This window comes from Anabas testudineus, chromosome 12 (assembly GCF_900324465.2).
Source record: "Anabas testudineus chromosome 12, fAnaTes1.2, whole genome shotgun sequence".
NCBI lineage: Eukaryota > Metazoa > Chordata > Actinopteri > Anabantiformes > Anabantidae > Anabas > Anabas testudineus.
The window spans coordinates 16,141,827-16,167,208 of record NC_046621.1 but is presented as its reverse complement, the minus strand read 5'-3'; the positions used below and the strand labels follow the sequence as shown (position 1 = coordinate 16,167,208).

General features: G+C 39.5%; 2 protein-coding genes across 2 annotated transcripts in view; one reads left to right on the top strand and one right to left on the bottom strand.

Annotated features, from left to right (window-relative positions):
- Positions 1-1,179: 1,179 nt before the first annotated feature.
- On the bottom strand, positions 1,180-7,573 carry LOC113158552 (BRISC and BRCA1-A complex member 2-like). The gene is made up of 5 exons (XM_026354530.1): positions 7,482-7,573; positions 6,699-6,855; positions 5,539-5,615; positions 1,391-1,485; positions 1,180-1,230 (listed from the first exon to the last, which is right to left on the bottom strand). The coding sequence occupies exons 2-5, from the start codon at positions 6,833-6,835 to the stop codon at positions 1,180-1,182; spliced, it is 360 nt and encodes a 119-aa protein (XP_026210315.1). The 5' UTR covers positions 6,836-6,855; positions 7,482-7,573.
- Positions 7,574-7,803: 230 nt separating this feature from the next.
- Positions 7,804-25,382, top strand: part of rbks (ribokinase) — a 32,735-nt gene continuing 15,156 nt past the window's right edge. Inside the window, exons 1-6 of the mRNA XM_026356000.1 lie at positions 7,804-7,859; positions 11,093-11,154; positions 18,514-18,646; positions 19,646-19,709; positions 20,171-20,233; positions 21,055-21,219. Of these exons, the coding sequence (XP_026211785.1) occupies positions 11,096-11,154; positions 18,514-18,646; positions 19,646-19,709; positions 20,171-20,233; positions 21,055-21,219 (484 nt within the window). The 5' untranslated portion in view covers positions 7,804-7,859; positions 11,093-11,095. The remainder of the gene's footprint in view (positions 7,860-11,092; positions 11,155-18,513; positions 18,647-19,645; positions 19,710-20,170; positions 20,234-21,054; positions 21,220-25,382) is intronic.

Here is a 25,382-nt window from a genome sequence, read left to right as displayed (position 1 = left end):
TGGCCTACCTCCAGCAGGGGTCCTTAGGCAAGACCTCTTTGCGCTTATCCTGCCTTTGCCTTGTACCTCACTTGAAAGCCTCTTTGGATAAAAGCGTCTGCCAAACGACTAAATGTAAATGTAAAATGTACTTAGGACACTCAGTATTCCTTACTGCAGAAAAAATGTCATCATTGCAGCTGGTAAATGTGGAGATAAAATAAATGACTGTATAGTGTATACAGGCCAATAATGCATTATAAATATATCAAATGACTAATACATCATATATCAAATGACTAATACATCATATATCAAATGACTAATACATCATATATTTTTTTATTATTATAAAGAGTCTGCATTTATAAAAATGTAGTTGATGTCAGTTAAAATTGAACATTAGCTGAATGGCATTGAATCACCTCGGCTATGAATCGCAGTGGATCTTAAGTTAAAATATAAATAATTTTTTTTAAAAGTGTGGACCAAATATTGGGATGTTGATTGAATCATTCCATAGGGAGAGTCTGAGCTTCATGCATGCTTTTGTCTCAGAAATACTCAAATGTAGAACCTCTTGACAATAGCGTGTACGCTGTGATTTAGACACGTATAGGATCAGACTAGTGACGTAAGAAGAGAACCAAATGTGGTTAAAACAGATTACTTAAGGTCATGTTGTAACAGCTTTTTCTTAAGCAGCATTATTTTAATATACACACATTAAAACCACACCTCACATGGAATTTAACAGTGTTGATGCAATAAGGGTTTGAAAGCCAGTTCTCACACAAGACAACACTGAATCAAGAATACGTCTTTCACCATTTTCTAATTGAAGTTAAAATACAATTTGGCATCAGGAAGACATTATGTCGACACAAATACCAAAACTCTTTCTGCTCCAGATAAATTTCCTGGAGTGCTGGATAATCTTTATTGTTTTTAATCCATGGTTGGTTTAACATACGCCTTTTACATAAACTGGCACACGCTATTTATCCTGTTTAGGCTACTTCTTCAGTGAATCATGGCTCCTCAGAAATGGTCAGATTTGAAGATAAACAGTCAGTCAAAACAGAGATCTAACTGCCAATTGTTGCAACATTTCCAGCTATCTAACACTACACACCCACAGCGGCTGAAGAGTGTTACTTTGTTTTGTTAAAGATACTGTATGTAGGAGGGATTCAGCCCTTACTGGGTACAGGGAGTAGTGAAGGTGGGTTCTACCATTTGAGCCATTTTCTGACATTTAGGACCACGTAAGAGAATCATACAGCGAACAGAAAGACAAGATGAGGCTTTAGCGGGTGGGAAAGACCCAAAACAAAACGTACCAAGCTGTGCAGCCGGGCGGCGTACAGTCGCCATGACAGAATCACAGATTCTGAGTCTAGATACTCACCGGTAGCTCTGAGGGTTCAGGGAGAAACTCAGCGTCTTCTCCAAAAATAAAATCTGGAGGCAATTCTGGATACTGAGCATTGAATATGATGTCCCCTGCGAAACAAACAGGAAAAGTGATTATTACCTAACTAAGGATTTGAATGACAGGAGTTTCTAAGGTTGACATGCTTATGAATTACTGTGTGCTATGAGTAACAAAAAGTGACACACTATAACGTTGCCTCATATACTGTACACGCTCATTTTCATAGTTCTGTCATGTCAGTTTGTGTAGGACTGAGCTGTAAAATATCATTTTCTTCTATGAACAACATCTATGTGTGTTATGTGTCCTTTCAGCATATTGAGAGTAATCATTCAAATCTTTTTCCTCTTTGCTGAAATGAGAGACAACATGGTGGAAACAATAAGACATTATCTTAAGCCAGTCAGTCTTGATGACACAATCTGATGTTAAGGTAGTCCTTTGTCTGTTGCAGTGGCTGCATTAACCACAACTGAGGTATTTTAAATCGGGCATTTGAAGCAAGGGGAAAACTTAACATCCCGCCAAACAAGTCTGTTTTAATAATAACTGCATAGTTATTTGAATAAAGCCGCATAAAGAAAAGCTGAGTTAGAAAGCAAGTTTGATTTTAGTTTATTTACTGAAAAAAAAGTGAAAGAAGTGCTGCAATGACATGGTACCGCTGCAAAAACACAAATAAATGACGAAAGCATTTAGAAAAAGACCTAACTGAGGTGAGGACAAGACATCGTAACATGATCACATAACACACTGTTTAGGCTGGTTCACAATGTTCTAATATTATGTTACACAATTCTGTTTGTGTGCTGCAAGACTGTTCTGTTCTGCTTTTTTTTTTTTTTGTTCCAGTGACGGCAAGAGGAGGCAAACATATGGAAGTATTTTTCTAGTGAAGAAGAGGCAAGGGAGGAGACGAGAGTATGTGCTGTGTTACAAACCGCCGGAAGTCTGGTGGAAAGGCACAGGTCCAGAGAGAAACTGATGCTGTAGAAGTGCAGGGTCTTCATGTTAGAACAGTAGATACAGTATATTGTACTGTATACTGACTATCTAGTCACTGCATGATGTCCCACTTCCCAAAAAATCGCTCTGTAGCAGTTGTAGCCATGGTGGTGAAGTGGAAGTAGCCTGGGCATGCATTAACGTGTTTAGCTTTGTGCAGTGGGTGCTGTGCACGTGCCTTCTACTGTGTAAGTAGATGTGTCCATCCATCCATAGGCTGCCACAGACTGGCGTTAGGATGCAGGGCCACTAAACAAACCCTCATTCCCAGGCTGTAGAGATGTCACATGCTCTGCCGCCATGCCAGTAAGCTTTTTTTTGCAGTTATTTTTCAGTCTGCATGAATTAAATAAGTTTTCCTGACCTGTGGCAGGAACAGTGAGGGTAAAGATAAGATCCATTACATGGCTCTATTGCAATATAAAAACACCAAATCATATTTATACATTCCAGGTAAATCAAGACATGATAACAAACTCCTTTTACACGCAGAATGTCTTGCAAATCGATAAGCCCTACATCAACGCACTCATCTGACTTAGCCACAACGTCCTGACGTAAGTCACAACCACTGCTGCCTGGAGAGAGTTTTAGCAAAGATTGCAAAACAAGCAAATCTTACTTCCCCTAACTTGCCATGGGTGCCGCCCCCACGCTGGGCCATAATTACACCTCACATCATACACATCCATACAGAACATTAAACACTTTGCATGAATGTATATTACAGCATACCAGGAATTTAACAGCTTAGCTTGTTACTACCTTCTTCTGAAAAACCTCTGAAAAAAAAACCCCATATCGACCAATCAAGCTGACACATATTGGTGTGCTTGCAATGGCTAAATCACTTCATAGGTGTATTTGTAATGACGTTTTCTTTAGGTTTTGCAGACATCATACTCCGTAAATTCATGGAAACTGACAAACATTTTGTCTTTGCAATTTCCTGACAAAATAATGTAATGCAAAAACTGAGAGATGATAACTGATAAGATCTTTTTAAGATGTGTGCGTACAGACGGACCTCACATGGACCTCGTGAGTCACCATAATTACAGCAACAGCCAGTTAAAAATCATTCTAACTCATGATTACAATCACTTAACGTTCAAAGATGTTGCCCATCGGGCACTTTCAGAGGCACACTCATAAAGGAAAGTCTCTGATGTGGCAACTTGCATTAGAAGTGAGAAACCATTCCAGTAAAAGTTCAGTGACACAAACAACATTGTGTTTATTGCTAGCATTTCACTGAAGAAGCATCGGCATCATCAGAAAAATATTCATCTTGTTTTTGTAGTTAAGGAATTCCTGTGGGTGCTTTTGGTCTTACAGCTTGCTAAGTTTCTAAGCTTTTGCAAAACATTCCTATTGTGTCACATTGGTTGGTTCTGCACAAGGTTTCTGTCATGATATTTCCACTTTCATCATTTGGCTTCTGTGCATAGTTCTGCTTACTCAAAAAGCTCTGCTGAATACCGTGGTTTCAGAAACCGATCAGACCCCTTCACTTTTTCCACTCTTGCTGTTGTAGATTTCAAAGGGATAAAACTCATAAAAACATGTTTTGTACAAAATCTTTTCAAAGTCAAAAACTGAAATCCCTCATTTCCATTTTTCACACTCTTAAGCCCCTCTGGTACAGCTTTGAGTGTTTTTGGGTAAGTCAACCTTTTCGCACCTGCATTTGGACACTTTTTCCCATTTTTCCTGGCAGACCCTCTGAAGCTACTTCAGATTGGATGGGAAGTGTCTGTTCACTGTCATCTACAGATTTCCACAGATGTTTAATGGGGTTTAAGTGTGGGCTTTGGCTGGGACAATCACAGACTTGTCCTAAAGTCACTCCTGTGCTGTACCGAAAATAATTTTGATCTGATTAGACCAGAGAATTTCTTTAATCCAAGCTTTTCCCACCAAGATGTCTTATGCCTTTTACTTGCATTTTACTGGGTGCTAGTGCTGGTTCAGAGCTGGTTTAACTTGCAAACCTTCTAGAAACCAGTTCACTTTCCACAGTCTAAAGAGCCATGTCATTATATCACAGTGTATGTCAGTATACATATCTTTCCCAGCAATGCAAACACAAAGCACAACAACGTTCCTCTGAACGTTAATTAGGTATTTATTATTATTTCTATTGATAGTCACACTAGAGACAAATTTTAAGACCGTGAAGAGCCTTACCCGACCACACGTTCTATATCTACTACTATTACTTTGTGTGCATGTTTCGCTAATAGTTTCACTCTAAAATTTAACTTCTCACGAGCAAACAAGAACCGATCATAAACTCAAGACTCAATAAATCAGTGGCTTTTTATTGAGCACAACACAAGAGGCTAATCCTGTCTGAAAATGGCAAATAGGAGTCGGCTCTGACCTTTTCAGACATAAGTAACATAACATTGTGTATGCATCAACCTGTTAAAATGACATTCAGACATGGATCGCTTTAATTTATGTTCCTCACGGTTTCATTCACACAAAACACAATATTTACTATATGCATGAGATTAGACAGCAGATTAAGTCACACATAATGTATGAACTGCGCTGCATGAGTGCCAGTCCTTCAACAGCTGTTACAAAACCGGTATAAAGGAAACAATAATATGGAGCATGTGATGATACTGACTGTATTTTCAGGGCCAGTTTAAGTATAAATTAATTAAAAAGATATAAATAAGGAAGTCTTGATAAATAATAAAGGCAAGATAAAATACACCCATAATTATATCATACAATATCAAGCATCATCATTTAATCTAAATGCCCTGCCACACAGAAGAAATGTGTATCTTTTATTTATCATGGCTAATGAGCTGCTTTCATATGTTGTTCTGTGCATGTCTGCACCGCATCTCAGCACGTTCAGCTTGGTAGTCTCTCGCTTATCATCATCATCATATCTGCTTTCCACATGATGAAAATTAGACGTGTGCGTGTTTATCTGTTATTGTGACGGCATGTAGTTCAGACCTGCGCCGTGTTTAATAAAGTAAATGTTAAACGTTCGGTATTGTAAGATTGCCGTCACACATAAAAGCCCACACACTGAGGTCCCGTCAGATTCATGGAAAGGAGTGCATGATGGTAAGGAGTTTACTTACATTTGAGGGTTTCTCCAGCATAGGGGATGTGAAGTTTAAAACGATCACAGCAAGGACCAGGAGTCAAAGACGTACATCTGAGCATGAAAACAACAAAGGAAGGTCAGCAGCCAGACCCAAGATAAAATAATAATAAAACAGCAAACATTCACAAGGTTTAGAATTCACTAAAACACAAAATACTATCACAGATCTATAGAGTTACTGAAAAACAGTAAGATTCATAAACTATTATAAATTTTAATGACAACAAAGAGGCAAATTAGGTGTTGCGTCATGTTTATGTTCCTTAATCTGCATAAAAAGTGTGCATGTATTTGTAACTCATGTATTTTGGTTGTAATGAACATTTAAAATATCGGGCACCTCTGTTTTTAGGTGAGTAACATTAAAGTCACTTCTAAAAACACTGTGTGAATTTCTACAACAGCAACAACTTAAGACAACAATAACAACAGAGGAATATATCTTTAAAATATAAATTCATTTATATTTAAATTAGATATAGATTAATTAGATATTGATACTTGTGGCTAATTATCCCAGTTCCAAATATTGCCAGTTTATTTATGAGTAGCATGTTAGTGCTATTACAAGATCATCCAGACTGCGGTTTAATTTGCTTTGCAACAATCAGTCCAACAAATGTCACCTTTCCATAACAACCATTTTCTTCAGCTTCATGCGAGTATTGTCTTTCTACTCTGTCTAGTTTGCTAAAACCAAAGTTAATACACATATACTGCGGTTTAAAAGGTAATATTATGAATTTATACAGCACATTTCATTAGAAGGCCAATATCCACTGTGACCCTCTATGTGTAAAATGTCTGCTGTTGTGGAAACTATCTACACATTTAAATGGTATAAATGTATTAACTATGACATGTTGTACCAAGCATTCTGTATTTATCATTCACTGACGTCTATCAAATTATAATTTGCAGTAGCGGGAAACACCTTCAGTACTAACCACTAGTCCCACTTCAGAACTCTACTATGGATATGACTGATCACATGTATATTGTGACTAATTAGGAAGGTTTGACAGATTTATGTACAGTGCTTCCCTCACATGTCAACCAGCCCTTAGTGAAAGAGAGGCTGAATTGGACCGTGTGTTTCACATAAGCAAGGTCCGGTGCAGAACTACACCTCACCCAGTTTTGAGGTCTGTGACACGGAGACAGTTTGTGGAGTCGAGTCCCACACGCCCGTTCTTCACCACACTGCACAGCAAGGGCCGCAACTCGGGTGAGATCCGGTGCAGTGCAACCTCAGGAGACATGTTGTTCATTTTAATCCACTCTGAGCAGTCTGCGGAGAAAGTGCAATGACATTTATCAAGACAGCGATGTACAAAGCAACGGCACGCCTATGTACTGAGGATTCAAGGGACGTGAGCCACAAGACGTAGGTGACATGATCATTTTTAGCTGTCATTTCCTGGTGTCATGGAAATGTTTCCATGCACGTAGCAATGGGTCTCCTGAGATTTGTAGCGTTTTGGCGCAAGTCATTCTAAGAAAAAGTATATTTGACAGGAAATTACATGAACACGCATCTACCTCAATACTTCTGGAGGTTTCTGTTTATTCTGAAACCCCGTACCTAGTGGCAAAGTCGTGGGGCGAGGTGACCACCCTATAAACAACCCAATGGCCACACTGTATAAAAACTACAAATATTACCAACTGCTACCATAGGCTGATGTCCACCTTGATTAGTGATAATTGTTACACTCGTTATTTCGTGGGCAGTTAACTTTACACAACCAGTTGTATCAGGATGCCAGTACTCGTAAGCTTGGCATGATTAGCCATTATTAGCTTTCCACAAAATAATATGTCAAAGTGCCTCAACTTCCGAAGTTTAGCTTTCTCAAAAAATAACAATATCACTATTGCCAACTTAAATACTCTACGCGGTGTGTGTTCGAGTACCTGAAAGAGCTGTAAATCAGATACTTTGAGCGTTAACTCCAATGTTTACTTCATGCTCTTGAAATTTCCGGTACATATTGTTTGGGTCCTTTTGATAGCCACATACTTAGCTGTCTAAAATAATGCCTGTCGACGCAATGACGGGTTTTCGCTCCCAGAGACAAATTACCTGGCGAAATATTATTCATACAGCATGTTCCATGTAACATAATTAGATCTAAATAATTATAGGAAATATGAAATGTGTATGCACTGATTCAGTGACAACAGTGAGTCTGGCAATAGTTGCGTCGCTATGCAGCTGTCACTGCACCTTGGCCGTCGTTGTCTGTGGTGTGTTCATGTTGTCCACTCTGCGAGAACAAATCTAAATTCCAGGTAATTATTGCGTCGCATTTTTCCCCTCTTTGTCTCAACGCACATCATTATACTTTCTAATTGACCTGGGTCACATTGCATTTAAGTATTTGACATTTTATCCCACAATGCCCCTATTATTTGCAGAGTTGGCAAGCAGTTACAGTTGCAACTTAAGGACTCGCTTGCGTTAAAGTTGAAATCCACTTTATGACTTTAACGTTTATTTAAGGGATTCATATGCAAGGCATACTGTAGAATAAGCTCGTAAAACACGGTGTATATTGCTTTATATTATATATATTATATTTATATTGCATTGCCTGAAAACTTTAACACTGCATTTTTCAGAAGGACCTTTAGTTATAGTAATTATCTGTATATATAAGTCTGTATTTAAGCACGAACGTTAAGTACACAAGGAAGTACTTAATACTACAGATTGTCTTTCCTTTTACATTCCCAGTGAAGGGGGTCAGTTCTTTATTAGATGTAAAGAACTTCATAATAATATAATAGTGACTTTCTTATATTTCTATGAAATTCAACTCTAACCAGGTTTTTATTAGTATGGAAAAAAAAAAAAACACTAAACCTTCTTCTTGGGTTCAAACACAAGAGAAGAGTCCAAGTCTTGGACATTGCATGCTGGGAAGCTGAGTGTCACAAAAAACACAAACATCTTTGCAAATTCAAACATATTCAGTTATAAAACTGAACATAAGTGTTCATATGATCATAAAGTATTGTGTCATATAGTATATGACACAATACTTTATTACCAGTTTTAGCTATGTCCAATCACTGATATGTTTCTCAAAGGTAGGATTACAAACAGATTCTTTGATATCATGATGCAGTTTATTTCATTCAGAGGAAGCTCTAGAACTGAAAGAAATTATTTTTAAAATAAATTACTTTTAGTGTGGGGAATTTGCACTTACTCAAAAACAAGCAGAATAATTTCGTATTTCATCAGAATATTTAAATTGGGCAGAAAATGCTGGTGGTGGGCCTAATAACATTTTACAAGTAACTTAGCAGCCTTATTCTGGTGTAGTTGAAGTCTGGTAAAGTCTGTCTTATTTGCTGTGGACCGTGTACCTGAGCATTTCTCCAAATGAGATAACGTGCTTTGACGACATCTTTTATGACTAATGAAGTGATATAGAAAAAAATTTTCTTGCTACAGATATCACTTTTCCCATTTTTTTTGGTGGTTTAGAGTAGCAATAATAAAGCCAATCATTTTATCAGATTTAACCATTGATCGTAGTTTCATCTTCTTCTTGTTAGAAATCGCCTTGTAAGACAAAGCTCTAATAAAATCACGAGGTGGAGTATTTACTGACTCATTTTAAGCATGAAAATCTCTTGACGTGATTTTAATCACAGACCTTATTTCAGGCATCCAGCAGAAAACATAAAAAAAACAAACATTGACTCTGGGACAATAGAACCAGAAGTGCTAAAGTGTTAGGACTTATTCTCACAGCACTTGATTCACAATTGAATATTTCTTCAATGCATAAGGCACATTGTTTGTATTACAGTGTACAACTATGCTTATATGCAAATATATATTTTGAGTACATAAAAGTTCCTAAACGTTAATGCCTTTTTTCTCTAACCTGCACGGGTATTGTTACAGTTCCATTTTATTCCATTATTTTGTTCTCTTCTTTCCTGTTTACAGAAAAGTTAATGGATCGCATTGTATTGTGTTGCACATTGGATTTTCCTACATTGCTACCAGAAATTTTAATGACAATAAGAAATGAGGACAAAGAAATAAAAAAGTATGTCAGCATGTCAGCAATGGTAAGACCAGTGTTTATAAAGTGAACAGCTGAAATGATTCACGACTGGGAAATTCCACCTTGGTGGGGGTGATTCAGAATAAGTCAGGAAAGTATCCAGTAGAAACAGTAACAGTAAAATATGTTTATTTGGTTATCATCCAACCATAATAGGCCTAATTCATGACGTAAGAGGTTGTCTTATTAGTTTAACATTCAGCAACAGTTTAGTTTTCATCTGAGCCTTCTTAAATAGGAAAATATGACACTGGAAATAAAAAAGAGCCTTTTACAAACTAAGTGTGTGTTTTTCGAGGGTGGGCGTCGGAATGAAAATAGTATTTTGGTGATTATAGTCGTTATCTAAACTAAAGAATTTTTTAAACATAAATGGTCATGTCATTGTAATAACATTAATTTTCCAGTTAAGTCCTGACTGTTTAACCAGAATTAGGCAAAATATGCCTCTTAGACATTATTTAAAACAGTTCCAACAAGATTTTAATTTGGATTTTGCTTTCAACTGAGTCTAAATAGTTGAACCCGCTGTTGTATTACTCCCAAACTGTGTCAACATTTATATCATCTCTTTTTTCATTCATCTGGCACATACAGTGTTTTGCCTGAGGCCGAGTGCAACCTTTTGTTAAGCTACGGTTAATGAGTAAATGGTTAAACTCATTTGACACTAAGCTGTTCTGTATGTACAAACACTTCTTTAGATGGGTCAGCTGCCGTATGATAATTTAGCTTCAGATTCAACAAGCGATAGAGAATTATAGGTGGGTCCCCTGCTGTTTCAAGTGGTCGGATGAGGCAGATCTCATAATATTCTCCTGCAGTGGAGACATGGAGGCTTTTCATGCCTGCAGAGGGAAGACAATATGCTGAGAGATGTGGGAGAGAGAATTGAGCCTCCCTACAGCCAGCGGCCAGGCTTTCCAAGTCTTCCACTGCCTAGGAAGAGATTTGAAGAGATTAACACGCTAGCATTAGCTCTGATACAAGCCGAGGATTGAATTAATTAAAGACTGTCTTGGGCTGCGGTGCGTTCACGTGGTGTTGCATTGAAATACCCCCTCCACCCCCAATAAGATTGGAACCTGTCCAACTTAGACAGCAATGAATGCTCTATTTTTACCTTCTTCCTCGACTCAGTCAAGCTCATGCTAATGTGGGAGATAAATAATATCAAGTGATTTTTGTTTGGAGGTTGTTGGCAAACAAGTTCACATATTTCTTGCCTGAAAGACTCCCTAAGGGACTGCTTTACCATAGATGTTGTCCTTGTTTATGAAAAGGAGTTAAACGGAAATCATGGGGAAATGTTGAGATATTCAAGAACCTCCTAAGTCATCAACATCTAATTTAAATCCAGCACCTTAAAGATATTATGTCATGTGCAGAAATGAGTGTTGCTACGTTAGAAATAACCCAAGCATTTGTCTTAATCAGATCATGACTGAAGAGGCATTTGATGTGATGGTGGTTGGCTCCTGTATGACTGACTTGGTGAGGTGAGTAAATGTAGCCCTTACTTAACCTTATCTATTCAATCACTCCTTACAAGTAATGTAAGTTGTGTCATTACTATTTGTGTTTCCCAACATAAGCATAAATCAACATATATTTAATGAGGTAACTTAGTACAGAATCTCTACAGTTACATCTAGCTTCAGGAAACTCCTCTGCTTCCTCAGGTGGGTCCAACAGGAAGCACATGGGGACATTAACAGGCAGCTTTTCATTTCTATATTAAGGCATGTATTTCAGAAATGCTAAAGCGTTAATGCTGCATGCTGCATTTGATTTTATCTTTTATCTGTGCCTATACAAATATTTGAAATAAGCAAATGAAAACAGTCCAAAAAGGAGAAGTCAGAGTCCAAACAAGGCCATAGATCCCAGCTCCAAACAAGGCCATAATGTGTAGTGAGAAGTCATTAGCCCCACTCATGCTCCATGTGTAAGCTCACAACCCAGAAATGCAAAAAATAACACAGTTTTAACAAATTAAGTTTTTCCACAGTTGACTCTTTGCTCCAAACTGCGATCGTCCAATCAGAGCCTAAAGCACAACTTGTCAAAATGTGGACTTCTGCACATTGTAAAGTGGTGTGCATGTAGCGGTCGAGTGATACTCGCCATTTAAAGAGTGTTCAAAGGGGATTTTATTTATTTTTTTCCCCTTAACATTTCCAAGACCAAAAAACACACAAGCAAAAGTGTATAAATAGTGTGGTCATCTGCTCTAGTGGAATCTTTGCAGCTTTTAGCATGCTCCGCTAATGTCGCTGCAGTACTTGCCGTGACATGTCAGCATGAAATAGTACTGTACTGTACTGTGATGCAAGCTGGTCACGGTGGATCTAAAGAAACACCGATCTAAACTGATCACTGATTATCACTGATGATCTAAATGCCAAAAAATGAGAAACCTGTATTTCTGCACCTCGGTTTGAAGTCAGTGTTTCAGAAATGACTATATGTCAAGAGTTAAATGGGTTTGTCATTTTAAACTGCATGACATGAACAAGCAAGCACAACAAACATGGCAACAATAACTAAGAAGCGTAGGCTGTCTTGTTTCCCTTTATTATTATTAACTACCACCTTTTTTCCTTCAGCGATCTTATTCTGACATGTAAGCTGTGCGGAAAAAATGTGGCATATGGACTGATGGGTGTTTTCCATCATGGCTTGAAATGGACTGTACTGTTCTGTCTACACAGGAATAGAGGAAGTGGTCTAAAGTTAGATAATGCTGCTGGATTCTGCACTTGTTCTAATAACCCAACTTTTTTTTTCTGGACATAAACCAAAAGTTCATCTAGCCGTTGACAAATGGTGCAGATGTGATAAACCTACGTTAATACGACTCATATATCCAAAAGAGCAAAGATGATCTGGTAGAATCACTCTTTACTAAAGTGCCGGCATTGCATCATGTTCATACGTGGTGAGGTTTGTGAAGCCAAATAGGTTTCCTTCCCACAAAGCATTAGTCATCAACTACAGCACGGCCGGTTAGTTGAAAACAGTTATGACAGTTTTTTTTTTTTTTTAAATACAAGTTGTATTATATTTTTTTATGTGAAATCTGGTAAAAATTGTCAACTTGGTGCCAGCAAATAGCAATCTGGACAAAAACAATAGTTTGTGCTGTTGTCGAAAAGATTTTTATGGTATTTTTGCGAGTGCATGCTCCCCTTCAAGTTGTCATATTTTCGCTGTTGCTCGAACTGTTCCACAATTATCAAAGTCCACATTTATAAAAAACATATGTTCGCTTCTACTGGGTTTTTTTGGTGTGGGGGGGGGGGGGGGGGGGGGGCAAGTATTTATTTTGTTGCTCATTAGCAATTCAACGAGTGACTTTCTGCTTTGAAGGGCAGGAGTTGTCAATTAAGACCCTAATAAGCTAACGGGAAATAGCCTGTTTTTGAAGAGTGTGTGTGTGTGTGTGTGTGTGTGTGTGTGGAGGAGGAGGGGGTGTGGGGGTGTTGGAATACATTCGTAGCCTTTCAAAGTGTTATGCATGGCTTTGAAGTTAGAAATCCAGTTGTCTTGAACAGCCAGTGTTGGGTGGCAGTACAACTGATTGATGGGAAGCGTACACACACACACACACACACACACACACACACACACGCACAAACACTGGCGTTCTGTCGTTTTCTGCTACTGTCTTGCCATACGAACACCCAGTGTAACACAGATCTCTGTAGTGATTTGTTAGAAATGTGGCTGTCGGGCTGTGGAGCCGCTGTTTTACAGCATGTAGTTTGGTAGTAAAAGGTTTTGTTTAATGATCTACTATCTGCAGTGGAGAGAGGAGGAGCAGCTCTGCTCAGGCTTTTCACCCACTCTAAGAGCCATACAGTGCCCCCTACTGCCGCAGCCTGCTGAGTGGAGACACTTCTCTTACTCACAGGATTGTTATTAATGCACAGTAATCACACCTTCATTTAATGCTTTGATTTGAATGGTCTTAATTCAGAGACACTCACAAATCCAGGCGACACTTGTAACTGTGTCGCCTTATGAAATCACATTAACACTTTCTGAAAGTGGACCGAATGCTTCATCAGTTCATTAAAAGGGAATTAGTTCATCAATAAGTAGTGAAAATAGAGGTTACCAGCTTTTTTCTAGGTTTTAGTGCAGTGGATCCCAGTGTTGTGTCCCCAAAATGAAGTGCTACCTCTTCATAACATCACATGCTGCATTATTCACCTGATGGTGATTAATTTTCACCATCAAGTTGCTTCTTTTTTAATAATTTTACATACATAATAAGTTGGAAAACAGTTAAAAGGTAATTAGCTGACGCATGATCTATTATAGAACAGTGTTGCTTATTTTCTAAAGTCTTTTAAACTGTTTATTTTTGTTCCTCATTGGAATTCTTCTATACCATAAAATATTTTTAATCTTTTTTATGTGCACATAAAAAAGAAGATTGAAACAAAGCTGTGATGTTTCCGTGAGCACCAACCAATTCAGACACTGAATAGGGTGCTAAGTGGCTTATTATATCCCCTGATATAGGCTGTTTCTGACCACAGGGTGAAAAACAGCAACATGCACATGGCTCCAGCAAATGGTCAGACCACACGAAAATAAACGCCCACGTCCTTCCCTGACACTGCACCTCTTATTAGCAGAGCAGCTCACGGTTTCTGTGGAAGGTATGCTGCCTTTGCTCTGTTATTTTCTAGGTCCCTTTACCTTGTTCTGGTTTAGTGGATGAGAAAAAGAACAGACAATATGAGGACAAAAAAGCCTCTCAATGGTTCATGGGCTTGACAGACTTAATGTGAGCTGAAGGTTGTCACACTTAAATTAAATTCCTGTTTAGTGCGACCGTGCAGTATCCACACCTATCGTTTGGGCATTGCATTTTTGGGTTGTTTTTTTTTTAATGGAAGTAAAAGCTCGAGCTGCCTCTGTGTGACCTGAAACGACGCGCTCCACAGTTCAAACTTTGCAGAACAGCGGTTTTGTTTGTTTTTCCGCGCACGTCTGCTTCCCCCCCTTCGCTGCTCACCAGCAGCTGAGGAGCGACTTTAATAGAGACGGAGGAGCGGGAAACAGGAGTCAGCCTCGGAGCAAACACTTCACGTCACTGAACACCTGCTTTGGCCTTTTCGGTTCCGTGGGAGAAAACGCACTGAGGCTGCACTTTAGCACATAACTGCCCTGTTTGTTTGGTGCACTCACCACAGACAACAATAGCCGAGTGTCTCTGTGGGCATGAAGAGGCGTGGGTGGGTTTATTTAAGAATTTGGAAATCTGTTTATCTTACCTGCCAGTTATCCGGCTTCACGTGGCTCTCGGCCAAATGTGGAGTCATTATGTTAAAACTGTATGTTGACTTTTTTATTTTATTTTTTTATTGATATTATTGACAATAATAATAATAATAATAATGTATACTTTATAAAGGTTGTGCTCTTCATTTCTCACAATTTTCTGTATATGAGAATTGTGGTTGGGAGCATTCAAATGTCAGCATTGTCGATGACGCTCAACAAATCTATTTCCTGTGTTTTTTATAAAATAGTAAATTAAAGCAGAATAGTGGTTGCTTTTGACCTTGACCTGTGTAGGAAGGACGTAGATAAATGCTTCTTCTTTTTATATGTGATTCCTTTTAAGGCTCCACACCTGACAAAAAGTCTGTGTTACTAACTTTATTACCTACAGCAAATAAAGAACTAGTCCAACACACAGGAAGCTTTATAATACACTTAGTGCCCCGTGAGAAGATAAATCAAATTCTTATTTCCCTCCATTGAAAGTAAAGGTAGAACCACACAGTAAGCCTCGCTAATTAGCTCATCTTAGCATAGCATATTTTATAGGTTTACAGCTTAAACAAACCTAAAACTGTGTCCTGTCTCTGTTTTTTTTTTTTTTTTTTTTAATTGTATCCCTTTAGGCGACAATAGCATAGTTAAGCTGTGAGTAGACAGGTGCTTGTTGAGTCAGATTTACTGTTTCTCAAAAACCCCCCTCGCACAGAATTACGGTGTTGCTCCTGAACACATCTTTTCTTCAACTTCCCATCATTCACTAGAAGTGGAATTTTAGAAATGGGAAAAAAAAAGAGATCTTATATCTTATTTCACCGAAATTATACTTTATTGTCTGTTTGTGGAAACAGCCTTGTAAAGCAGAATGTCAAAGCCCGGAAGTTGTAGTTGAGAGTAACAACAAACAAATAGGATACTTTGCTATCTGAGTAAGTGAGTGTGCGTATCGGGGAGGCCAAACAACTGTAAGTAAAAGATTCACACTGTTACAGGAATATTTTGACACTCGTTTACTTGCTTTCCTTGCACCAGATGGACTAGAGGGTCAGTATCATTCTCATGTTTTTTATACTAATTTCCAAACTATTTTTGGCAGTCAGTTAGCCTAGCTTAGCGCAGAAGCGGAAAAGAGAAAACAGCTAGCTTGGCATTGCTTACTTCTAAATATCTTAAACGTAAAGAAATCATGCAGTTTCGTGGAATATTAGCCTGATTATGTCTTTTTTTTCGACATCGCCAAGTTTAAATATTGTTTATTTTTTTGTCATTGATTTCAATGTGACTTATTAAACAGGCCAGCTGTTAGCTGTTAGTGTTTTTGTTATTTTTTAGCAACACCAAGCTAGTTGTTTCACTCAGTTTCCAGTCTAAGCTTAGCCACCCAGCTGCTAGTGGTAATCAAATTTACCTCTATAGAAGGGCAAGAAGTATTTGAATGTGATGTGGCTACACTACCAAGATGTGGGTGGTCAGTCAATATGACCCCAAGAGTAGAACAAACATCAAGCTCATCAATGAGGTAAAAAAAACAACCTGACAGACAGCCAAAGGTTTGAAGGCATCATTGGAAATGGATAACATTAGTCTACAGTAGGTAAAACACTGAACAAGCAGAGTGTCTATGACAGGACACCGCGAAGGAAGCTGCTGCTTACTAAAAAGAACATTACTTCATACCTGAAGTTTCGCACATTGACACTGCAGTATTGGCCAAATGGTTTGTGCACTGATGAACCTATATTGAACTACTTGGAAAGAACACACAACACTACATCTGGCATAAAAAGGTCACTGCATACCATCGTGAAAACAAGTATGGTGGAGGAAACATCATGACTTGGGCCTGCTTTGCTCCATCAGGGCCAACTTCAAGATTTGTCATATTTTATGACAAATTAATGCAGAAAACCCCAAAACTTCAAAAGGTTCACATACTTGTGTTATTGAGATCTCTCTTTTTTGTCATGGATATTGAATACATTGAATGAAATTTGGGGTATGCCCAGGGCGGGCTGCTACTCTATCAAAGTAGACATTTCGTGAACAATGTATTGTGAATGTCTGAATGATTGGTGGTTCAATTCCTGGTTCCTTCTAACCTCAAATCAGTCAATCAATCTTGTCCAAAAAGTGTCTTTGGACAAGATACCCCGTAGTAGCACCAGCATTTATGTGCAGCTGTCTAACAACTATTTTCCCAAGGATCACTAAAACCGTTAAATAATAATACAATATTTTAACCCTTTCCAAGAGCTACTGCTAATTAAATTTGGGTATTTGTTATTAGGTGAACTAAAAAAATAACCAAGGAATTAAGGGGTAGGGGTTAATGTATGTGTTCTACTTCAAAGCAAAGGTCACACCGCGGTGACACAGGTGGCAGATATTTTGTAAGACGTCTGTAGCAAGAAGTAGAATACAGTTGGTAATTTGTGCGTGTACATGAGTTCGACCTTTGTTCTGTTTCCTTCTCAGCACATTTCAGCCTCACTGACCTGACATCCTGTTATATAGCTTTGGGCATTTTAGTGTTTTCACACGCCGGTGCAAAAACAGCAGCATTTATCATAAATCCTGGGATTGAGTGAACTTACTGTAATGGCACACCTGCCACAAACACGCTCCCTCGCACACACACAAGCACTAAAACAGAGCAACAACAGGGTGAAAAACAAGTTTATGACAACATTTTGCCATCCACAAACCCTTTGGCTCTGGGCAGCGCTGGCCTGGGGCCAAACCACAGCATCCTGACGGACAGTAAGAAGCTGTCTGTTGTCTCTCCCCCATCTTATTCACCACCCACTCTTGCTCTGTGATTGGAGGAATGAGGGATCAGACAGCTCCTCCTGAGGGCACCCACCTGTGGCATATCAACCTTAAGGGGAGGGCAGGACTGTACAGTACCTAACCTTGATGAGTCAGGCATTACTGGTGCTCCTAGTGTCATGTTGAGACATCTACGGCTTTTGCTAGTTGCATCATTTGCAAACCTGAATACGCTTACATGGGTATATTTAACTGAATGACTAGCTAAAATAACTGGAGTACTTTTTAGATGAAGCACTTTGTGACTCCATGTTCTGTTTTTTGTGTGTGTGTGTGTGTATAAAAGTACAGAAAACAGGACAGGGGAAAATGTTCCCATGCCCGCTCTGGCAGTGTTTGCATTTTATTGGACCTTTCTGTGAAAGACCTTCATATGACCAAAAAATATAATTCAGACTCCACAATATCCCGTTGTGGCACATTTTCCAGTGATAAATAAATTGTTTAACCGGGGAAGAATTTGGCCATGAAGGGTTGTCTTCACATTTACATGTAGAAAACTCACAAGGCCAAAAAAAAAAAGTTTGATTGAACATCGCCAAACTTTTAGGGTGTTGTGAAGAGACTCTTGAGATAAAAATAGTAAAGCAAAATTTAAAATCCAAGCAAAGCATTCCTTAACGGAAAAGAATCTGTCAACTCTGTTACCTAAATCCCATTAGGTTAATTTTGTGAGCTTGTAGTGTACTCCTTAAAGTCTGTCCTGTTTGTGTATTTTTTGTCCTCAGTCAAGCACCAAGACTACCCAAAGCAGGGGAAACAATCCATGGTCACAAGTTCTTCATTGGCTTTGGAGGAAAAGGCGCCAACCAGTGCATCCAGGCAGCCAGACTGGGGGCCAAAACTGCAATGGTGTGCAAGGTAGGGTACTGCAATCACGTTTTCAGCCATACACTGCTACTGTTTTGTATAAGTTTGTGTTACTGTGTGTTACTTTGGTATCGTATAAATATGTGCATGTCTCTTGTCCAACCTTTGGTTCATCTACATCTTACTCAGTCCACATAATCAGACATCAGCTGCCACAGTCCACTAACCTATAGCTTCGATCACACCTCCGTCATTTCACCACATCAACTCTGAATGTCTCATTTTCTCTTGATCAATACCATACCGCATGCATACGCCCACCTACGCTTACGCGCCTTCAAACAACCCTATTCCCATACCATACAACCCCGAGTCCCCAACCAGTAAGCTTAGTGTGGCCTTTCAACCTGAGCACTAAAGCACCAAAGCCCCACCTCTGTCAGAACAAAGAGGCCCGATCGATAACTACCCAGTGCGGGAGGAGCTCTCCGGGCATGGGGAGAACCCAAAAATAGACATCCGGGCTTGTCAAAAACATCCAAGACTGAAGGCCGCTCTTCAAAGAGAATGGGGCCAAGCAGCCAATACCAGTCCAATCCACTATCACAGGCAGCTAGAAGTGCCCGCGTTTTGGCACGTTTTTTGGAAAGCGTGGGTTCCAAGTATGCGCCTCAGGGCAAGGTGGGGACCTCTTCCACAACCCAAAGTAGCTACAGATGTGGACATCCCAGTGCGGATCATTGGAAGAGGGGAAGGAGGGAAAGAAAACGAAAGCGAGGTGGGCATGAAGAGGCGTAAAGGCGGGGTTATCGTGTCTTCAAGGCTTGGCGCAGCTGGTCGTGTGTTTGCACGTGTGTGCGTTTGTTGACTTTGTGTGTTCGTTTTTGCACATTTTCGGCGGCGGCACCATGCCAGTATGCTGGCAGGGCACACGAAAATCCAACTCAACTGAGATTTGAGTATACCACTTTTCAAAAGTTGCCGCTAACCAAGTCTGACCCCGCTTGACACTCTCTTTGTTGTAATCGTTTTGCCTTCAATCTTTTCTAGGTTGGTAAAGACTTCTTTGGAGACAATTACATCCAGAATTTCAAGGACAATGGTGTACACACAGGTAAGATGTGTTTTTTTGCTTTGCATGCCAAATTGGTTTCCATTTCCAAGGTGCATGGCAAAAAGTTCACCTTCAGAGCAGTGTTTTTTTTTTTTTTAGTCTACATTTTGTTGATTCTTTTTAGTAAGGCTTTTGGGTATACTGGAAGGTTTCTCTATTGTTATAGCCAACAATTGTTAAACCATTTGGAATTGTTAAAAATGAAGTTTCCTTTTGGAAGTTGAGCTCAGTGCAGGCTCCAGATGTATGTGGCCTGTCTCCTCAAAGCCAAAAAACTGTAAGTGGAACCAAATGCACTTCAAGGAATTAGCAGAGGTTACTATTCTGACATTTTGGTTTCCAGAGGTGTGTTGGATAAAACTCTGTCAAGAAGAACAGCAACAGATTACTTTATGCAGAAAAGACAAATAATGGATGCTTTCGAACTCTTTTGTTCCTTTAATCTTTCCTCTCTTTCTCAGGTTTTGTAGGACAGACTTTTAGCTCAGCCACGGGAGCTGCCTCCATCATTGTTAACAATGCAGGTAAATGCTCTTTCCGATAGCCTATACTACCCTGCTGAGGTCCTAAAAGCTCTCTGAGTTGTAGAAATGGTCTCATGCACACAAAACCAAGAGAGCATGTGTGCTCTTTCTCCCTGCTACACACATACACATGCACGGCAAGCCCATGCATTCAGTGCTTCCATTGACTCACCACTGCTCAAGTGACTGTAATCACCGGATACACACTCACATAGACAAATGCTTAAGTGCACCAAACCGTGCTGAGTATCCACAGGTTTCAGTATGCTGCAATTCAAGTTTTTTTCACAGCAAATACAGTAAGGTGATGTATTACATGCCCTTTGTGATTTGCGTCACTTTTTGAGCATTTAAAGCCAACAAAGTATGTCCTCATATTATTTGTCATCATACTGTATTGTGCAGTTAACAGTGTAATTATATAATAATGACCCATAACACAATATTCACATTCTATTTTACATGCAAGAGTCATTAAAATTAAATGTGTATAGCCATTAAAAAAAACAAGTCAAACACTATTTCTTACTGAGTTACATAACAAAACATTACGGTTCACTTGAAAGTCACAGTTTAATTGAATATAAGTTTAAATTGGTTTATTGGCAGCACATTTTAAAATGACAGTGATTTTGTTGTTGTAGTTTGAGTCACCTGTGTCACTGTGCAAACCAGTACTCTTAAACTCGTATCTTATCTCCACATTTGACATCACATACCCCCAGTTTGACCTAAATTATGGACTTGAGAGTCTTGCAGTGTTTTTACTTTGGCTATGCCGTCTTCACACGTCTCTCCTCTCTTTTGGTGTCCACGGGCAGGTGAAAATGCTATTGTGATCGTGGCTGGTGCCAACATGCTGCTGGACAGCGAGGAGCTGCAGAAAGTTCTTCCAGCCATCAGTCACACAAAAGTGATGGTGTGCCAGCTGGAGATCAGTCCCCAGACATCATTGCAGGCACTACGCATGGCTCAGGAGAACAGAGGTCAGTGAGTGTCTCTCTACTGTGTGTGACAGCGTGTTCATTTGCAGGTCCTCCTGAAGTCGGAAAGTCTTCAGTTTTTATAAAAATGAAATAGAAATGTTCAAAAATGATAATAACTGCTTATGTAATATAGGACAGGTGGTTCATTTGCATTCCAGAAACTGTTTATTTTCACCAGCTGTGGTTACTTTGGTCTTTAAAGGTTCAACGAGTCCTTTTGTTTTACTGTCAAAAAATAAAGATATTTATTCACATATACAGTGGAGGAGTTACAGAACACTGGTTGATGATGAATGATCACATTTGAAATATACAGCATTTATGTTCTTTATCTTCTAAACAAACCCCAAACTGCATCATAATTCATTTGTTTTATGTTTGTTCAAAAGAATCCTTGTAGTGAATGAGGAAAGAAAATGTGTCTAAACAGTATCAGTGTCCATAGAAACTTCCCAAACCACTTCTAAAATGTAATCCACTTCACTACTGGCCATCTGTGTGCCCAGTATGTTCCAAGCCTGGATATTTTTCGCCAAAATATGACTGTATACATTGCTTCTGTCTTAATCCTCTTGCATGAGCCCATTGAGCCCATTTTTTGGCCAGGGGAGCTGCTCTACCCGAACCCACCCATACTGTCGTATAACAATTCTGACCAAAATAACTGAGGAGGAAACAATGTGTTGTTTTAGGTATGAATTGAATTTTCTTTGTTGTTGTTGTTGGCAAACTACTGGAATCAATTTATTTCTTTATTTTTTGTGAGAGTACAAATCACAAACTTTTTACAGCCACCTATCAAGCCTTTCGTGTTAAGCATTTCGTAATCAAAAGTAGGAGTGTCCCAGTTTGAATGTAGTTCCGAGCAGCATTAAGAAACATCTTACAAATACTACGACTCGAGCAGTAAAAGACACACTTGCTCAATTCAGTACATTCTACTGCTACTGCTCTTGGCCTGCTGTCAAGTTTGCTAGTACTAGCTAATGCAGTGAAACCTGCCCTGTAAATCAAAATAGATTTTGTCTGTTTGTTATCTTTTGTTTAAAGAGTCTGTCTTTGATAGTTTGATAATGTCATTTTGTAGAACAAAACAGCAGAGCATGAGTAGATCTCTTTAAATAAAGCATGCATGATGTTTTTTTAGTTTGTATCCCACTTTTGAGAGCGGCTTCCCACTGACTTGAATCACTTTATCAAGTGTCAGTGTGAGAAGTGGACAATGTAATATTTTCAAGTGTATTTGTTGTGTGCCTGCTGCTCATACTCTACATCTAGCACCATGTTGTGCACACACATATGTAAAGGCCAACAGAATTCTTATAGTCCTGCATAACCAACGTCCTATTTAGATTTTGTCCCTCTCCTTACCTTCCTCTCGCCACCTTTTTATGATAACCAGGTTACTGAGCTAATAATTTTTAACAGCATCCTATTATTAGAAGTTCCCGCGTCATTTCAGACGTCTGGGGAGACTCTCGCCCCTGTCATCAGGGCCTGACGCCTGGTAATCTCTCGCTACAGGATGCCAGAACGAAAGAGTCGTTGCCATCACCGTGTTACAGATGGGATACCCAGATGGCCTCGAACAGCGCCACACTCCGAACCCAGTTCCTCTCCATGTCGACCATACCGCGGGATTAGGCTCGGCATGTGGCGCCAGGAGAGAGGCAAGGCGAGCAGAGATGCCTGGCAACGATGCCTCCTCAACGTTGCCGCACCAAAGTGTTGCGTAAATGGAATTCTCTGGAGAGAATGGGTGTTAATGGGTTTGGCAGCGAGGATTTAATGACGCGGGGGTGAAGCGCCGCTCAAATTACGCAAATGTCACCATCAAGCCACACATACTCAGGATGCCAGCTCTCAGAAACACTTGTCAAAATAACCTATCAAGAAGAGCTTATTCTCCTTGTGTGTAATTATTGCAGAGGAAAGACAATATATATGTATATATATATATATATATATATATATATATATATATATACACATATATAATATAGAAGTTAATGGAATTTAATCAATTCTAACAACTGAGGAAATGGTAGGAGTTGTGTAGTTTCTCCTTCCGTCTTCACCCCATCTTCATCCCCTTCTTTCTTGTCTGAGCAAGAAGCCGCTTTTATATTTCTCACCAGATGCAATTAGAGCCTCTTAAAGCCCTTTCACATAGTCACTGATGACTCATTTCTTTTGTGTGTGTGTGGGTGTGTGTGTGTGTGTGAATGTTGGGGAGGGGGGGTGCATGTGCGTGCACGTGAGAGTGATCTCTGTCCTACTCTGTTTTTCCTCTGCCCTTATTTTCCATCCACCTTTCCTCCTAAATTGACCACAGCAACAAACTGCAGTATTTTTTTCCTTACTTTTATACCAGACTTTGAACCTCCAGGCAACAACAACAAAAAAAAAAAAAAAAAAAAGCCCAGAGTCATGACACACACGCACACACTCTCTCCTGCCAGACATGACTCAGTATGGATACATCCCAGATTTACCACATCTGTCCCAGCAGCTGCGAGTGTGTGTGTGTGTGTGTGGTTTCACTAACACCTGGAGAGCAAAACAAAGCAACCTGAAACCAACACTCTGGCTCATGTGACGTCTACAGTAGCAGCTCCTTGCATCAGAGAGGCAGATTCCTTCTTGCATCAGTGCATTAGGGATTTCACACAAGCTGCTCTTGTGTGCATATTGATCAGCTACCATCCTCAGCACTCTCATTGCATGTATACTCCATGAGCACTGGGCCTATGCATTTGACATCAGTGCTGAAGTGATGCAAACACTGTGGTCACACCGCAGATGGCAGATAGTGAAAGACAACATAATACTTCCTACATGCTCTGTATATGACTACAAATAATATGATTGACAATAGTCTGACTAAGGCTGCAGCATGAGTCTTTTTCTGATTTAGTGATACCTTCACTATTAGATCTTGGAATGCAGTACGTGGTTAGTGTTTCACTTGATGGTGTGACTGATGGCTGTGTTAATTCAAGCAAGGCACTCCACATATCCTATGACAATTACTTCAATTAACAGCATAATCAGGCACATTGTTGCATTTAATTGCCGTCACATTCGATACCCACGTGTGCTGCAGAAGACTCCTGGAGCAAAGAGTTGTAAAAGTAAGCAGTACAGTGGGAAAACCCATTAATCCTAGGGGGAATAAGTAGATGCATTTGATTGAGATTCAAGATAGTGTATTATTAGTGTATAACAAGGCAGTGAAGAACAAAATAAGTCACTCCAAAAACTTTTTATTCCTTTTGAGCCTTTCAGAGGTTGACCTACTCTTATTGTTGGGATTTTTGTGTTGCATCATAAATTAGTTGTGCTTGAACTTCAGCTCAGAGACTGACGACCTGTTCTATACTAAAGTGTACTGAGAGCCTCTGCACCTTTTTTCTGTCATATAGTTTTACATTAGAAGGTGCAGGAAACATGACCACACAAGTGGAATTAATATTTTCTGTGAGCGTTATAGGATCACGTCTTGTTTGTAAAGTTGCTTTATACTATAAATGATGAGCAGAGAAAGAATTTCAATGCCAGGATGCTTGCTTTCATGCAAAACTGAGGCATCGCTTACAGAGATGTTGCACTTTACTTGGAAACCAAAGTGATGGAAACAGAGAGACAGAGAGAGGGAGAGAGAGAAGAAGAAGATGAAGAGTCAGGCCGAGCCCAGTGCCACTTTCTTGTGACACGGCCTTGGCTCACGTGGGTACACGTCCAGTACAGTGTGTGTGCTGCAAAAGCTGAGAGGGAGACATTATTTCCACTTTTACTCGCGAGCAGCCCAGCATCCACCTCAAAGCGCCAGGTGGCCAAAGCCCTGCGCAAACCCACGCAGATGCTCTCTTATGTGCCCACGCAAACACACACACACACACACACACACACACAGCAACTAGGCACACACTTTTGCAAAACAGACTTTGATGTCACCATCGCTGAACATATATTTCCCTTCTCTCACACTCACTCACACACACACACACTTGCATGAGGCTTTATTTTGTACACAGAGATATCAGAATAAATCGCTTCGTCAAGCTGGGCTTATCCTCACACATACACAGAAATCATGGTATTAGATGCATTAATGCTCTCTGCTCCTGAATATGCATAAGACAGTGATGTGCAACACGTAC

Excerpts from the sequence above, each read along its gene's own strand:
- LOC113158552 (XM_026354530.1), bottom strand. The coding sequence starts at position 6,835 with ATGAACAACATGTCTCCTGAGGTTGCACTGCACCGGATCTCACCCGAG. Across the intron at positions 5,616-6,698 it reads GTCACAGACCTCAAAACTGG|ATGTACGTCTTTGACTCCTG; the intron begins GTGAGGTGTAGT and ends TTTCATGCTCAG. Across the intron at positions 1,231-1,390 it reads CTGAACCCTCAGAGCTACCG|AAAATGGCTCAAATGGTAGA; the intron begins GTGAGTATCTAG and ends CCTAAATGTCAG.